The 17,059-nt window shown below is 35.7% G+C and overlaps 1 protein-coding gene across 11 annotated transcripts in view; it reads left to right on the top strand.

Annotated features, from left to right (window-relative positions):
- Nucleotides 1-17,059, top strand: part of DMD (dystrophin) — a 1,227,136-nt gene that overhangs the window by 865,193 nt on the left and 344,884 nt on the right. For 10 of the 11 annotated variants that reach the window (XM_035333326.1, XM_035333348.1, XM_035333385.1 and 7 more), the window contains 2 exons: nt 71-172; nt 8,364-8,466. In XM_035333326.1, coding sequence (XP_035189217.1) covers nt 71-172; nt 8,364-8,466 — 205 coding nt within the window. Of the gene's footprint in view, nt 1-70; nt 173-8,363; nt 8,483-17,059 lie in introns of those variants that run through there. The other variant, XM_035333401.1, reaches the window with a different exon arrangement.

Below are 17,059 nucleotides of genomic sequence, written 5' to 3' on the forward strand. Positions count from 1 at the left end.
GCTTTAGGATTTTTCAGTCTCATTGTATATGCTACGGTTAATCTACACTGCATGTGTTTTTATTTTTCAGGAAACTGAAGCAGCAGTGCAGGCTAAACAGCCGAATGTGGAAGAGGTTTTGTCTAAAGGGTGTCATTTATATAAGGAAAAACCAGCCACTCATCCAGTAAAGGTAATGAAGCAACCTTTAGCAATATCCATTACTGTGTAATGGGTTATGCTTCCCCTGTTGTACACTTGTCCTTGATGTGCTCTGTTTAAAATCAATGAAAGAACTTGGCAAAGAGCATTTGTTCTGTTCTGTGACAGCATAGCCAGGAACAATGTAATGTTCCCAGCTAGAAAATTTTTGCATGTTGTGATGAGATTCTTTTATTTGACATTAAGTTTGTTTTACTTATTCAAGAGTAATCCACATTGAAACCAAATTTAAATTTGTTGTGCTTAGTTAATGGCATCAAATGAAGTCTTTTTATTTATTTATTTTATTTATTTATTACTTCAAATTACACTTCCAGAAATTCTGCCAATTAAAAAAAATGAACATTTTTTTTGGTAGACAACGTGAGAGTCAGATCATAAAGGGGGCCCTTCACTTTACATTTTTCACATTATGAAAGAAAGAAGAGATGATGGCAATATAGAACTTTCTCACTCAGTTTATCTCTGCCACAATTCATGTAGAATGACTTTTTGATTCTGTCTTGGAGCAGAGGATGCGTTGTTAAGAAGGCTGATCTCTCCCAACCTTTTTCTTTTAGAAAAATGTATTATAGAATCATTTTCCCAGCACAGAAATCAGTTTGAAGGGGATATTTTAAACTTAGTTTTATAAAGATTATATAGAACTTCATGGAGCCTTAGAGTATCATCTACTGTCCTGTAGAAACATGAAGCAGGAAATAATATGCAAGCAGCCTCTAATGTGTGGTCCAGCTACTTCTGGAAATAGGAGATCAAACTACTAGTAAGGTCGCTACTATATCAACCAGAGCTTGATCTGGTTTCTGGATTTATAACTGAGGATCTGTGGACAGATCCTGTAAAGGATCTGTGGACATGATGACTGAGAGGTGCCCAAAGCTATAATGGTGACTTATTGATTACAGAAGTATCTCTTGCAATTGCTTCTGACTGGACAGAGATAGTAATTTTTATATTTAGAGCTTTTCCAAACCTACATTCATCAATAACCTAATTTTATAGAAAAAGGTTCCCTCGCAAAGTTAAGATGTCTCTAAGTGACCTCTACAGTGAATTTCTTGTTTTTCCATCTGTATTCAGTCACTATACGTGGAGTATTATTTTGCTACTTTTACAAAATCTCCTCTAATATATGTAAATCCCACCAGCTGATCTCCATTCACAGGAGCACATTAACACACTTTTCTCCATTTTAGAATGTAATTTAAGCATTTTTTTATTTCTTTCTTTCCTGATCAGTATTCCTTAATTTTTTTTTTCCCCTTTGGTACCTAGGTGTTTTATTGTTGTTGTTTTTGTGTATGTGTGATCAATTCTCCTAAATAGTGAGAAAATACCAAAAGAGATGAACTGGTATGCTAATGAGAGTGAGCAGAAATGAGGCTTCTGACTCTAGCTTAAGTGTTTTCCTTGGCTAATAAAACATTATTGTTGTTGCAAAAAAAACATCATCCGCATGCTGAAGGAATGATGGAACAGAAATCATGCTGCAATAACTACATTTACTCACTTGGTATAGCTACAGAAGCCATTTTAGGGGCCTTTATTCTACTTTTTAAGCATAGAAATTCAAACAAACAAAAAAGGTGAGACCTTGGCTTTCCAGATTTTTGTAACTGCATATGAAAAATTGCAAAATGAGTGCTGATATTTTCAAGGAGAAGAACTTACACTTGTTTTATGTACCATTGACCAATGTGTAAATAGTGTGAAATGATTCTGCTTAGGCCAATCTTCTGGCATAGAAGTGTACTCCACATCTATTTCTTTTAAGTGTTCACGTCAAAGACTGAAAACTGCCAATTTCTACCAGATTTACTGGAACATGATCAACTGGAACTAGATAACTCTTTAAATAAAGATTATGATGTTCCTTGAGTTGAAGTTTTGACAGTGATATTACGAAATGTGTCTGTAAGGAATTTAATAACTATTTGTGGAATAGTGGATATTTCATTTCTAGTCACTCTGTAATTGGATTTTACTTCTTTTTCATTACATTGGGTAGTTCAATTAATTGAACAACCTGTGAAGTTAATTTCTGGTTCCCCATCTTATACAGTAAGTAATAAAACAGTGAATATATACTGTCAGGGCTGTAGAATTGCTTTCTTAATGAGGTAGATTTCCTTAAGCCTTCCCCCATTTATACTGAATTCGTCTTCTGTCATCATCTTCTGCCATCATTCTTAATGAGTAACTGCCAGCACTGTTTGCTATATTTATGTTCCAATGTAGACTTTTTAGCCCAAGTCAAAATAATTTTCTATGCAAAAGGTATTTTGTAGTAGCAGAAAGTATTTGTACTTAGATTATAGTGTTTTTGGAAAGGTATTAGTGAGATTGCAAAGTTAAGCACTCAAATTTACACAAATTTTTGAATTAAAGTTGTTTTGTTGGCCTTGGTTTAGTCTGAACCCTACCTAATTCTGCATAGGATATGGAGAGCACTCACACTGTGAATAGTGATTCAGTACTTAAACTCATATTTCTTGTTTAGTTTGTTGCTGCAAGCTGCAGTTTTCCTGGGAAGTATTCAATTTCTGCTGTGAAGAAAAATGGCTAATTCCTTCATGGACTATTTCTAAACAGTTATCACAGTGGTGTCTAAGTGCTTCATAAACATTGCTTTATTTTAGAAATTTATTTCAGGAATGAAAGGGAAAAAACAAACAGTTGGGTCATAGTACCAGACACTAACTTAAAAAAAAAAAAAAAAAAAAAAAAAAAAACAGTTTTCCAGTTTTCTTAACTTGTGATATTACACATAGGCATACCAGAAAATTCAATACAATTTCCCAGATAATTATGACAAAAATGTGAAGATTAACTTGAAACTAGTTTGTGTTTCAAGCAAATAAAATATTTGATTATTTTTTTTTTCCAGATCAAATTAACTCCCATGCGAATTGGTTTTGTCTGTGTTTATGTATAGGGATTGGTTTTGTCTGTGTTTATGTATAGGGGCTGAAGCAAAAAGATACTGAAATTAAATGCAGCAGATACTTTTATATATCAAATTTGAAACACCGACAGCCAGATTCTTCAACATCATATTATCTAACATTTTATGTGATAAATGCACAATTTTCATAATTTCAGTTGCAGCTGGGAGTACTCAAGAGTTCTGGAAATAAAAGCATCAATTATTTGCATAGCATTGCTTGACAACTTTGTAGAGTATTTAGTTCCCTGAAGAAGCCTTTCCTGTCTTAGTTCACCACAAATCTTTCAATTCTTTTAAATAAATAAAATAGAGGTTCTATAGATTTATTCATACTGCAAGCTTCTCCTGTGCTAGAAAACAGTGTGTGTCAGGAAATTAAACATGCTAATGCAGTTATGTGCATTGGGTCTGAATTAATGTTCATAGTTGACTTTGGCATTTCTTAATGCTTTGCAGTTTATCTTTGCAACCTTTGTAATATACTCTTGTTGTAGTGTTATGAATATAAATTGAACCTCATGGCTTTATATCCTGATGTAATTAAACTGAGGGTAGAATTACTGAAATTCCTTCTATCTCTCAAACTCCTGAGGAAGCTGATGATATTTCACATCTCTAGTTGCACTTTCTGTCAGTCCCGGTGTCCCATTCCTACACTTCTGTTCTTCCCTACTCAGGATCACATCACAGAAGTTGACTCAGTTGCCTTTATGTTGTTCTTTATGTCCTGTTCTTACAGACACAATAAGTTAAGCTTATATGTGCATTTACTGGTATAATTGTCTTTGAACCATATCACTAAGTCATGTTAGTTTTGTAGTGTTGGTCCATTAGTTGTAGGAAACTGTTAAAGTTATGTTCCACCATGAAGTTCAGGTGATCAGATGAGAGGCACATATGTTTCTTTCTTATCTTAAGGCAATTAAGTTCAATTAAGTTTAAAGATCTACAGGGTCTTTAGCAGAAAAGTACTGACAGGAATAACTGTGTTAAATCATTCTAAAAAGATACATAAATAAATAAATAATAATAATAATAAAAGGAAAGTGTGAATTACCCGGAATAGAGATTTCCTTGTTTAAGTGTAAAACAAACACTATTAATTATTTATGTTGTAAAAAATAGGTTACCAAAAACTGGTAATTCACACAGAAATAACTAATTGTTTCCACAACTGTATTTATAATTGCTGTAATTCTGTTTTGTCATTTGACAAGAGGTGTGTCCTGGGGTATTGATATATTTTAAAGTAAAATGATTTCTTACTCTATAGTTTTGAAGAAAATAAAAATAACAAAACTGTGTACTGATTCCTGCGTCAAGCCACCTCCTTCCTTTCTCCTCTCTACCCTAAAGAATTATTAAGTCAAAGAAAAAGACAGTCTACCAGTCATTAATTCATGAGACAAGATCTGAGAAGTGGTAACACCAATAGTTATTTTCTGTTCCATTAATCACAGCCATGGGTTTTTAAATTTTCATACCAGATTTTCTTTTTTTTTTTTTTTTTTTTAAGATTAAATCTATCTAACTTTTTAAAACAGTAATTCTTGCTAAAAGTGTCATCTTTACTTCATCAAAGAATATTGTTCAAGTCCTTGATGTAAGTAATAGGCTGATAAACACTCGTGTTGAATATGTATTTCATTTGAAACTTGTCCATACGTAATATTCTTTTATAGAGGAGATGATTATGAACTCTACTTGCATTAGTATTTTTCTGTCATTCAGTGAGAAGCCATGAGGGTGAAGCCAGCAGTTGTTTCCTAGGATTAAAGTTTGTCTGTCCTCAAATGTGTTGATTTTGAATTTGTAAATCACAATAGTTTCTAAAGCTAAATATCTGATCAGCTGAAAATGTAGAGAATGATTAGTCATATAATTTTGGGTAAGACCTTAATAATATTGCTTTATTTACATAAAGTATACATCTTATGTTATAATTAACTCTTTGAAATAAGTATATTTTCACACCTTCACAAAGCATAACAAAAGCAACGATACTGGAATTTTGCAGTATAGGACTGTAAATATATTCTTGGTGGCAAATGAAATCTTAGTATAAGCTGATTGATTCAAGAATCAAGAATGGGATAGGATGCATGATTCTTTAAGCACTAGTGGTTTAATAACCATATCCTTTCATATCTGTGAAATGGATTTTGTGCTTTGAAATGCATTTCTTTAAAATAACCTTTACATGGATGGGGAGGGAAAGGTTACTGGGAGTTATGGCTGGTGACAGTGGCAATAGAAAGAATATAAACCCCAATCTCATCTCATCAGTAACAGCACTTGAAAAGATCAGTCTAATCAGGAAAGGATTTTTGTGGGAAAAGAAGAGTTCCAGTCCCTTGCCTTGGCACTCCCATTTCTCCTTTCCCATCATGTTGTTGGGTGGGAGTGTAAGCAGTGGGGAAAGGAAGAGGAAGGACATAAGGAATACCTTTAGTTTCATTGTCCTCAGTCTTGCATTTAAAATACTACATCACTTCTCTCTCTGAATATGCCTATCTAGTTTTAGTGCTGTCAACGAGATTAGTTCATGTATGAATATTAACTTCACTTAAACTGCACTGGGGCTGACATTTAAAGGAAATCAATAAATCAATAAAAGTGTTCCTCAAGGTAACATATTTTTATGTTAATACTTGTCACCAAAACTGTAGAGCTTCAATTACAGAAAAGCTGTTGTGCTCAAAAAAGTGAACACTTTAATGCATGTATGCTAATTTATGGCAGATGCAAGATTGGATCAAACTGTAATTGTGATAGAAGAGCTTGGAACTAGCTACTCTCTTATTAGTGGTATAGATGTTGCCTATATTTTGTCATTGCTGGAAACAAATTCCTGGCTCACATCCACATGTATGAATGAAGTAGCGACTCACAGTGAGGACCAATATTATATTTATAGCATTCATATCTCTTTTCTGAGTTACTGTGGATATATGGTAAAATGAAGCCAGTGATAGAGTAATCCCCCAGCTTTTATTTTTAAGGGCTCTCTTATACTATCGAATAGATACTGGAGCAGTCCTCTGCATTTCTTAAACTCTGAATGGAGGTTCTTCTGGAGAACAGTCGAAAAAAGTCATAAAAAGCCATCACAGAATCACAGAGTCATCTGGGTTGGAAGAGACGTCCAAGATCACCAAGTCCAACCTCTGACCTAACACTAACAAGTCCCCCCCAAACCATATCCCTAAGCTCTACATCTAAATGTCTTTTAAAGACCTCCAGGGATGGTGACTCAATCACTTCCCTGGGCAGCCCATTTCAATGCCTAACAACACTTTCGGTAAAGAAGTTCTTCCTAATATCCAACCTAAACCTCCCCTGGTGCAACTTTAGTCCATTCCCCCTTGTCCTGTCACCAGGCACGTGGGAGAATAGGCCAACTCCCACCTCACTACAGCCTCCTTTAAGGTACCTGTAGAGTGCAATAAGGTTGCCCCTGAGCTTCCTCTTTTCCAGACTGAACAATCCCAGCTCCCTCATGGTCCAGAGTGTGTGTCTGTGGTCCCATAATCCACACAGAAATAAGATGTGTCATTGTGAATAGTCATATGATAAGTTGCATTTATCATGCATACCTGATTGCTTTCTCTGTATAGTTGTCATAGTCTATTATCAAGGAATCTCTGGTATTTCTGACTTGATTTTACCTTTAATGCAGTTTTTAAGCTATTCTTGCAAATAGAAAGGTTTTTTATTATTATTATTTATTTTTATTTTGTAGTGCAGAATTGTATTCATTCTCTCTGGTCCTGTCAAAAAGCATTTACACAAAAAGCTGTTCAGGTAATACCAGGTAATATTCTAGTCTCCACTGGTGACAGATATAAAAGAACTTTACAGGTTTAGAGTACTTACGGCAGAGCTTAAGGCAAATTCTATAAACGCTCTCCCAAGGCAGCAGAATACAAAACTGTGCAATTTGAGTGTGTGTACGTGTGCACAACTGTGTCAGTTTAATACATATTGTACCCTACCCCTCTCCTACTGACCCTCTGTCTTGTTAGATTCAAGGTAATTAAACATTTTTCTTAATAGGCATCCTGTTACCATCATGGCTAGTTTGTTATTCAAGGTATATATCTAATTGTGACTAGGACATAAGAATACTAAAAGCACCCCTGAGTGGCATTGGTATACTGGACTGCTTTCTGTAGTAATCAGGGAGCAGCTTAAAAAAAAAAAAAAGTCTTCATTTTAAGAGTTTAGAGATGCCAGCGTATAATTAACATGCTTCATCCTACTTTGCAGTCCCTAGAGCAAGGAAGAAAGAGGGGTAGAAACATCATTTTCAAGTCTAAATGTCTCTTAGGGTTATCTGAGGACTGCTGTAATTCACACCCCAGACTTTCACTTAGGTTTTGTTTAAAAGTAGCAGTTTAGCCATTATTGTGTGCCCACACACTGAAGTTTATGATTCCCTGAGGTCTCCTAAGACCTTTTTTTTTTTTTTTTTTTTTTTTGAATAGGTGGAAAAAACGTGTGCTGCATTTGATATTCCAAATTGCAGGGATTTTATTGACATGTTTTTAAATACACGGTTCACCTCCCCATTTGAAAAATGAGTGTCTTGGGTTCATGGTCATTTAAAAAATAAAAATAATAAATCTACTATATGTTAAAGAGGAAGTCATTTCCCTAAGGCCTAGGGAACCCTAAGGTTCCCCATGTTCATCAGGGAGCAGTGCAGTCCAGCTGCTTGCTGGAGGCTAGGAACCCAGGGTCTCCCCAGCGCCTGTCCTGCCACCCCCAGCCAAAGAGCAGGGCAGGCTGGGGGGTTGCCCATGGAGTGGGGTCAGGATCAAGCCTGGTGAGAGGAACCAGAGTCAGACACAGCCCAAGGTGGGTGGGCAGGGCCATGGGAATGAGAAGGGGCTGAGTTTGATTGAGGGAGTCAGTCAGGGTCTGGCAGTTGTGCTGTCTTTAAGTTGGCCCTCAGCAACAGCAGCCAGACTTCTAGGAGGAAAGATACTCTCAGGACTCTGACACCATGAAGTTCTTTTGCAGCCCAAATGGGACGTAGTCAATTCTTCCCTCTCTCCTATTTGTGAAAGTTAATTGCTGTTTCTACATGTGTTGTTTTGTTTTGTTTTTGTTTGTTTTTTAAATCAGGTGGTCTATCAGATGGAAAAAAGGGGAAAGTTAAATTAATCTATGCATTACAAATTTAATGTATTTTTATCTTCTGTTCTAGAAAAAATTAGAAGACTTGAATGCTGACTGGAAGGCAATAAACCACCTAATTCAACAACTAAAGGAAAAGCCAGCATTAGGAGCTCCTGGCCTTTTCTCTCCAGGTAAGTGCTTCAGTATGTACGTCTTTTCAAATTAGTTACAAATCACACAGTTAAAGTGAAAATTGGTTGAGACAGTTTTAATTCTTCATGCATCTATACAAATTTCAGCTTTAGCTTGTAAATGGGAGGTGTGTTACGGCATTCAACTTGTTTTATATTATTTCCATTTCATGTAAAGTGTCGCATAAGACAAATGATTTTATAGATTTGATGAAATGATTGCAGCATGCAAATTACTACTGTTTTGAAGTCTTTTCTTTATTCTATGAAGAGATTATGACTTTCTACATGTATTCATGGAGAAGATGCTATGGAGGGAAAAGAAATGTTTAATTTAAAAGATAACAATGGTACAGGCCAAATGTGTGTAAATTTTTCACAGCATGAAATTCTTAAAATACATTTTATATTTGTGAGGCCAATGAAATGGGACTGTTTCAAGACAAAGCATGAACATTCATAGAAGAGGTTGCATGATAACATGGTAGAAGTAACTGGAGTTAAACATGTCTGATATAATTTGTGGGTGTCTTGAGTTCATGAATATAAAATAGACTTTTTCTCTATTTCATTTAAATTATTTGACAAAAAATTTATTATATTTTTCTAATAGCACTTTGTACCTGCTGGTTCTTTTCAAGAGCTACAAACTTGTTTTTATCTCCATGATACATGGATTTTTTTTTTTCCTTCTGCTTTGCTTTGAAATATACTGATTAGGCATGCATTTAAAAGAAATATATAATGGAGGCATTCTAAAGTCTGAGTTTCTAAAGCCTCTAAGATTCTTTACTTGATATTAAACTATCTCAGTTGCTTGGCTGAAGAGTGTTTTTCATGTATACAAGTTGCAAAGCTGCTTGGGGATCTGCTCAGATTTGGGAGAAATGTTTTCTCCTGTTACGTTTCCTGTAATACAGGCTATGATGCAGTTGCAGGAGTCACCTGAGATTTGATTACTTGTAGGTTGTTGATCCCTCTTGCTTTTAACAGTTATAATGTGTAGCATGCAAGAAAAAAAAAATTATACTGGAGAATTTTGTACCTTCTACTAGATATTCTAGGACAGCAAAGCAGAGAAATTGTTTTGCAGGGGAGTAAATAATTACAACACCTAGACAGATTCCAGAACATTCAGTAAGACAGTCCAACTACTGTCAGAATTGTGTATATTAATTCAAACAAAACAGATGTCTTGCTTATGGCATGTTAAATCTTATTAAATACGAACTACCATTTAGATTTAGCTGTTTAGAACTGCCATGGTTCCAGTGGTGATCTTTTAGATTTTCTAAAAAGGGTTAAATACTACTAGTATTTATTTATTTGTTTATTTTTAACTGATAACACAACAGCATCTTTGCTTTACTGGATTTTGTTCTAAGGGGTGCTGTGGAAATTCGTTTAATGACATGGGGGAACTGAAGGAGATGTGTAATCAATTTTTGTTGTTCTGGGTCACTAAACTTGCTGTGTCAGTTTTGCATGTCAGCAGGTTATGTCAGCTTCTAGGGGGAGGGAGTGTTTGTGAATTTGCTGTTTCAAAGGAAATGGTAATAACTGAACAACAGAGAGAACACAGAATAGTAGTACAACACTTAATATAGTAGTTTCTATATTAACTAATCTTTAGCCGAAGAATTGCAAAATTACTCATTTACCTTATTTCTAGATGTAGACTTTGACTACTGATGTTTCTGAGACTCAGCAGATGGAATTATACATGCAGAAAATGAAATCACTGGTGTTCTGTAAAGCATTAGGCAGGAAGTAAAATTGATTTCCTTTCTAGTGCCAAGAGCACTAAAAAATTGAACCTGTGCTTGTAACACTAATTGACAATTTTTCTTTATTTGGGTCAGTTTACTGCAATAGTATCATTATATACGTATCATCATCAAACTGTACAGTTCAAAAGGGACCAGTGGAGACATCCTTTCCTCTTTTTCAAAGCAGGGTTAATTAGAACAGGTTGCTCAGGGTCATGTCCAGACAGGTTTTGAAGCCAGGTTTTCTCCTCCTCAGGAAGTTGTAGAGGGCAATGAGATCACTTTTTAGCCTTCTTTTCTCCAGACTAGGGAACCCGAGTGACCTTAGTCTGTCCTCACAGGACATGCCTCCCAGCCCTGTCACCAGCTTTGTTGCTCTCCTCTGGACACTTTCAAGTACAATAACATCCTTTTAATGATATGAAGCACAGAACTGCACGCAATATTGAGTATAAATATAGCAGGAACGTCACCTCTTTTGACCAGCTGGCTATGTTGTGCTTAATGCAACCCAAAATGCATTTTGCTCCTGGTCTGCTAGGGCACACTGCTGGCTCATGTTGGTCAAGGGAGGTGATTCTTCCTCTCTACTCTGCTCTTGTGAGACACCACCTGGAGCATTGTGTTCAGCTCTGGAGCCCCCGGTACACGGAGGACATTGACCTATTAGAACAAATCCAGAGAAGGCCACCAAGATGAACAATGGGCTGGAGCACGGCTCCTGTGAAGACAGTCTGAGAGAATTGGGGTTGTTCAACGTGGAGAAGAGAAGGTTCCCGGGACACCTTAGGCCTTCCAGTACCTAAAGGGGCCTACAGAAAAGCAGGAGAGGGACTCCTTGCCAGGGAGTGTAGCGATAGGACAAGGAGAAATGGATTTAAAATAAAAGAGGGTAGGTTTATATTAGATAGAAGGATGAAATTCTTTACTCTGAGAGAGGTGAGGCACTCGCACAGGTTTCCTAGAGAAGCTGTGGATGCTCCATCCCTATAAGTGTTCAAGGCAAGGTTGGACTGGGCTTTGAACAGCCTGGTCTAGTGGAAGGTGTCCCTACAGGAGGGTTGGAACTAGATAATCTTTAAGATTATTTAGATCACAATCCAAGCCATTCTATGATTCTACTTTCAGCCTGCAACCCCAGATCCCTTTCTGCTGAGCTGCTCTCCAGCCACTTGTCTCCCAGTCTGTACCTGTATCTGGCATTTCTCTGTCCCATGTGCAGAACCTGGCATTTTCCTTTGTTGAAGGAAAGATGATGTGATCAAGGATCAATGTGAACTGCCTGAAACACCACAGCTGGGGATATTCACCTTCTGTCTGCAGTTAAAACAATGAGAAGCCTGAACGTTAGCACTAGTCTTTGGAAAGTGGCCTCCCTACCACCCTTTCCCTCCAAACTTATGACTCATATGGAGTTACAGTTTTCCTTGAACTACAATGCCAGGAAAATATATTTTCAAATAAGCAAAACTGAAGCCTCCCTACATCCAAATGCTTTCATTTGAGGTCATTTTAAAAGAATTATGATTTTGGAAGGACTCTGTGAAGCAATGGAAGTATCTTCTGTTGATAATTATTTGTTTCCTGATTCTATAGAGACTTCTGTAGTTATCAGAATTTAATAATGTTTATATCTGTTCTTCTGAGACCAGGGAATGAAGATGTAATTGGCTAACTTCTACTACCCTGCCAGGTGTCATTTTGTCTAGTCTGGCTACAAGAACTCAGCCAGAGGGTCTTACTAAATATACCATCTGGTGGATATAATAGAGGGAAAGGACCCTTTGTTAATTATTTCTAGGTCTGTGTATTTGAACTTTTTTTTTGCAGAATAAGTACTTAAAAAATATTCTTGATATTCCACCAGGCCAGTGTGCCCTTGGGCATAACGAACAAGAACTACTCTTCCAGCTAGGAAAATACACTTAGCTGAGAGGTACATCCAAAACCTTAGCCGAAACTGACTTCCAAGACAGGATGATTTAGGAAGGAAATCACACTTACTATCTGTACTTGACATTACAACATGAAAATGTGTCAACATCTCTATCCAAATAACTGATAAATTGCTTAGCCAGCAGTTTGAAAACATTTTAAGTGGAGAGAAATACATTTTTGGAATGTGCTTGTATAGGACAAATTTTAACACTATCTTTAGCAATCATGCAGTTTCTTTTGTACTGAACTGCTACCTTGGTAGTTATTTTAAAAGCTGGGTAAAGTTATATAGTGCATTGTAAAACCATGTGGCGTGGGAGACATTCCTAACTTTGTTCTTGAGGAAGAGATTTTTCAATCAAGATGTTAGGAGGAAATTAGGGCCACTTTTGTCTAGAGTATTACTTGAAAATACAGTTTCTTAAAAGGATATGTTTTTATTCTAAGTTATGCTTTACTTGAAGATAAGGAAACCTTAAAAACAATAGAATTAAAACAGTTTAAAGTACCTGGTCAGCTGATTTTACATGTTACATGTACAGTTAATATAACTGAGAGTGCTACTTTATATTGTTATTCTTGCAGTTTAATTTATTCAATGTCCTTGTGTATAGTTGGTTTCACTTTTTCCCTGAATTTTTAGACAAGTTTTTATCTTTTTGCACGAAATGCCTAATAATTGAAACAGAAAAGATATGATTGAAATGAAGAAGTAGAGAGATAGTGTCAATTACAATGTTAAAATTATTTTTAAAATTAAGTGGAAGTCAAGTTATTTGCTTCTTAAAGCTTTACAAGTCAGCAGTCCTTAATGCTTTAGAGAATTACTTTCAAAAGGTCTGTTTAAAAAATTGTTTTCTTTTTGCAGGTTATAGCAGGGTTAGAGAGGCATATGGCAGAAATGCATTATGTATGTTGTTAATTATTGTATATTTAATACACAAAAATTGAAGAAAGCTTCAGCAGCACTCATTCCACTATCTGTCAGCTTTAGGTGTCTTTCTTCTAATGTGTGTGATCAAATGTATTCTGTGTGTTCCATATAATTTGCTTTGAGGGTATGAGTTGGACACTGCAGGCATGGAGCCAAAAACTGCAGAGGAGAAGGTTTTTCAGGATTTAGAATGAGTTAGAAAGAATGAAGAGGAGTGTTGCATCAAGCTGAGTCTGTTGAAAGGAAGTTGAGCCATGTTTCTGTTTTCAAGAGACAAATACAAAAAAGAAAAGAAAAAAGAAAAAGAAAAAGGAACAACCAGCTTTGGGCAGAACGTACAATAAAAGCTATTTTCTTTTCTGTAGGATTTTATAGCTAATGTTCTCTGAAGCATTTGTTGTTTATACATTGAACACAGTGTTTGATTGAACAGGTATGTTCTAGTTCAGAGCTGTTTCCCAGAATTTTCAAATGGTACACTTAAAAACTTCATGTGTTTCATTTTGTGCACCTGAAAAGATAAAAATATGTGTATTTAGAGGGTAAATTAAAAACAAATGTACAAATTAGATGTTAGAGACTCTATTGTTTATAGCAGCTGGCATAGCATAATTGAGACCAAGCATACTCAAAATAATTCCTTGGGGAAGACTGAGCAGTCTAGGAACTTGTGCGCCTACAGTGTTTTCAGTACTAATGCAAACATGTTGGTATTTTAAAAATACATTGCACGTAGTATTCACCATGTAAAAGAACTATGCTATCAACTATTAAAATGCTTATGTGGGGGACATAGTAGATCATGAATATTGCAGAACCATTCTCCACAGAGTTGAACAGCTAAGAATCCACAGCTTGCATCTGTTTTGACAAGTTCTACACTGAGTTTAGAAGGCAGTGCTACTGACAATAGTCCACTTTAGTTAACATTCATTTTAGGACACCAATAAATGAGATCACTAGCATGGGAATTGTAACAGAGAAATACTGTTTCCAGTGATGACTATGTCCAGAATTGTATAGCTTGTTATATTTGTGTGTGCAGAATCTAAAGGAAATGTCTGCTTTTAATATTAGTTATAATTCAGTTTAATTCTATGAAATGTTTTACTGAAGCAAAATATAGGCAAGAAAGTGAACAGGGTGCAATGCGGTAAAGAAGTGTCATAGAGAATATCTCGAGTTCTTGAATCGGTGGTGAGCAATAAGAGTAGGGTCTTACTTATATCACTTGACCTAACGATTGCTCATTCCAGTGTAAAGTGGAATAGTAAATGAATGAATCACTGTCTATACCTTTTCTTTTGGTTGCTCTGTATCTTTGGAGGAAAGAATAAATAATAATTTATATAAGCCATTTTAGATTGTTTGATTTTCAGTCATTTTACTTTACAGGCTTCTGTAGTAAAGAGGTTCACAGATACCAACCTGAGTTAGCCCTGTTATGTGTGCATCACCATATATCATTGCCCCATTGTGTTCAAGAAAGAAGTTGTCTGATTATTCCACCTGATTTTCATTAAGAAGCTTTTTCACTTCTAACACGTGCCACATCAAACAAATAGCAATATGGCACAAAACTGAATCTGTTACCATTTGATTGGAGATTTTTCAAGGTCAGGACCCAGTTTCACAAGCAGTTCTATTTTTCAATACAGCTGACAACAGACACAAGCTGAAGACAAACTTGTCTAATAATGCTTTCAGATTCAATTTGCTTTCTGCATATAGCTTCAGGAATCTCTGGAGGTCATTCACAGCATGTACTGCAACACCAACAGGGAGAAGTAATGAAAAGAGTGGATAAAAAGCTGACACTATGCCTTCAGAGCTGTGTGAATGAAAACATAATAAACAAGTTTATAAACACAAAGCTTTGTGATTCTCAGAATTTCTATCTTGATCTTTATAGCATGTCTTGATGGGAGGATTTGTTCCTGGATTATCTGACAGGTGGAAAACTACATACCAAATATTACTTAAACCACAAAAGAGTGATTTAAAACAAAAGAGAGAAGGTTACCACTTTATATTTAACATTCTGTTTCAGGGGTCTCACTATAGGTTACACTTTGAAAGTGTCTATGATAAACAGATGTGACATCATAGTTTGCAAAGGGAATGTGAACCTTTATTTTGATTCTTCTAGGCTCAATTGATTACATAAAATTCTGAGGGTTACCACCCAAAATTTATATTATTTATACACCTATGATGAAATGTAATTCAGAATGTGGAAATAGAAATTGGCTGATTCACTGTTATTAAAGACAATATGGAAACTTGTTCTGTTTTTTTTTTCTTTTCTGTAACAAGTTGTTGAAAGTGTAGCTGTCAAGACTTGTGACATAAATAAGAGTAATGCTTATTTGTGGTTTTAATGCTTATTTGTGGTCTTTCAGAAGACCACATTCACTTACACTCTTTTTGAAATATGTTCTAGTATTTTCTTCTGAGGAGCAGGCTTCACAGCTTGTTTTCTTTCATTTAATTTATTGATCAATAGCTAGTAGAAGCAGGATGTACAGGAATCATTTTGATTAAACTCCATGAAACATGGACGACACCATCTTGCAGAATTCATCAACATATTATTGATAACCTATACCACATGAGAGCACAGAACTAAGTTATAGATATGGTATTTTTGTTTACATGGCTCATGTAACATGGCTCAGAAAATATTATATATAATGTTTATTTTTCTCCAGAACTATGTTCAGCACACTCTACAGAATACAGAGGTAATAATTTTTGAGAAATGTGGCATCAACAGATTTGCATTGTTTTTTAGCACAGAATAAGAATTTGAACTGGTTCATCCCAGAAGATACAGAAAAGCAGTTTCTCAGCTCATTAGAGTTCCTAGCAAAGAAGTATTTATGCTTTATTATTATATTATTTTTTTTCATTCTACCTCTTTTTTTCTGTTACAGTTGGCATGGGCTTGCAAATAGCAGTAATCTCTCCTTTCTGTTTCCTTTTATATAGTGATTAAGTCTATTGGCAATTGCACTATGTGAAAATCTTTTTTATTCACTGCAGTAATAGAAAGCGATAGGTCATTCTGTACACAGTTCTTTTGACTTCTGTGTAGTTCTTTGTTGACTTGTCTTTTAAATAAGGAAAGCAAGCTGGCTTTTCCTTCTGAAAGGTGTAGTGTTCATTGCCATACTTGTCATATCCTACTGAGAAGTGCAGTGGCACTGACATCCTTCCTAATGTTTCTGCAGTGACTGGCACTGCTGCAGAGTTAAGTCTGCTCTACAGAGAAACAGCCAACCAAAGAATATAAGTGTGTTCACAGATCATGAGCAGACTGGAGGCCTCATGGAATGAGGAACAAAGCTTATAATTGTTTTTAACCTTTCTGCTCTACTCAGAGGACATGAGATGATAAAAAAAAAGCAAGACTTATTTCTTAAACTTTGGAAAGCTAAGATGAGGGAAAAGATGGATAATCTACTACTCCAGTCATAAAATTCATTAGTCCTGTTGTTTATATGAAGCTTGTCACTGAAACATCAGACTGCTTTCTTCACTTGTGTCAGCATGGAGTAGCAGGAAACATAGCAATGGAGATACGCACGTCGAGATTTGAAGTACTGGTATTTCCTTCAAGAGTAGATTAGTGGTCAGAGGGCACATAAGTTCCCAAAGGCATTTTTTCCTATGGTCAAATTAGAATAGCTGGAAAAGCAATAGGCTAGTTTGACCTGAAAAGTATGCATTATATGTATTTTCATGAGCTAGTAGTACAAGGCAAGATATTTTAACATTTCTGATGAAGAAAGAACAGAAGGTTCTTGCAGTGATTTAAGGAATTGCTTTTTCAAAAACAAAGTAGTACTGAAGATGTAGGACTGTGGAAACTGGAGCTGCTGGCACTATGTATTTTTCCCTGTATCAAAGAACTAGCTGCTGAAGTTCAGTTACATGGCAATAGTGGTAT

The sequence above is a fragment of the Oxyura jamaicensis genome, chromosome 1 (genome assembly GCF_011077185.1).
Source record: "Oxyura jamaicensis isolate SHBP4307 breed ruddy duck chromosome 1, BPBGC_Ojam_1.0, whole genome shotgun sequence".
NCBI lineage: Eukaryota > Metazoa > Chordata > Aves > Anseriformes > Anatidae > Oxyura > Oxyura jamaicensis.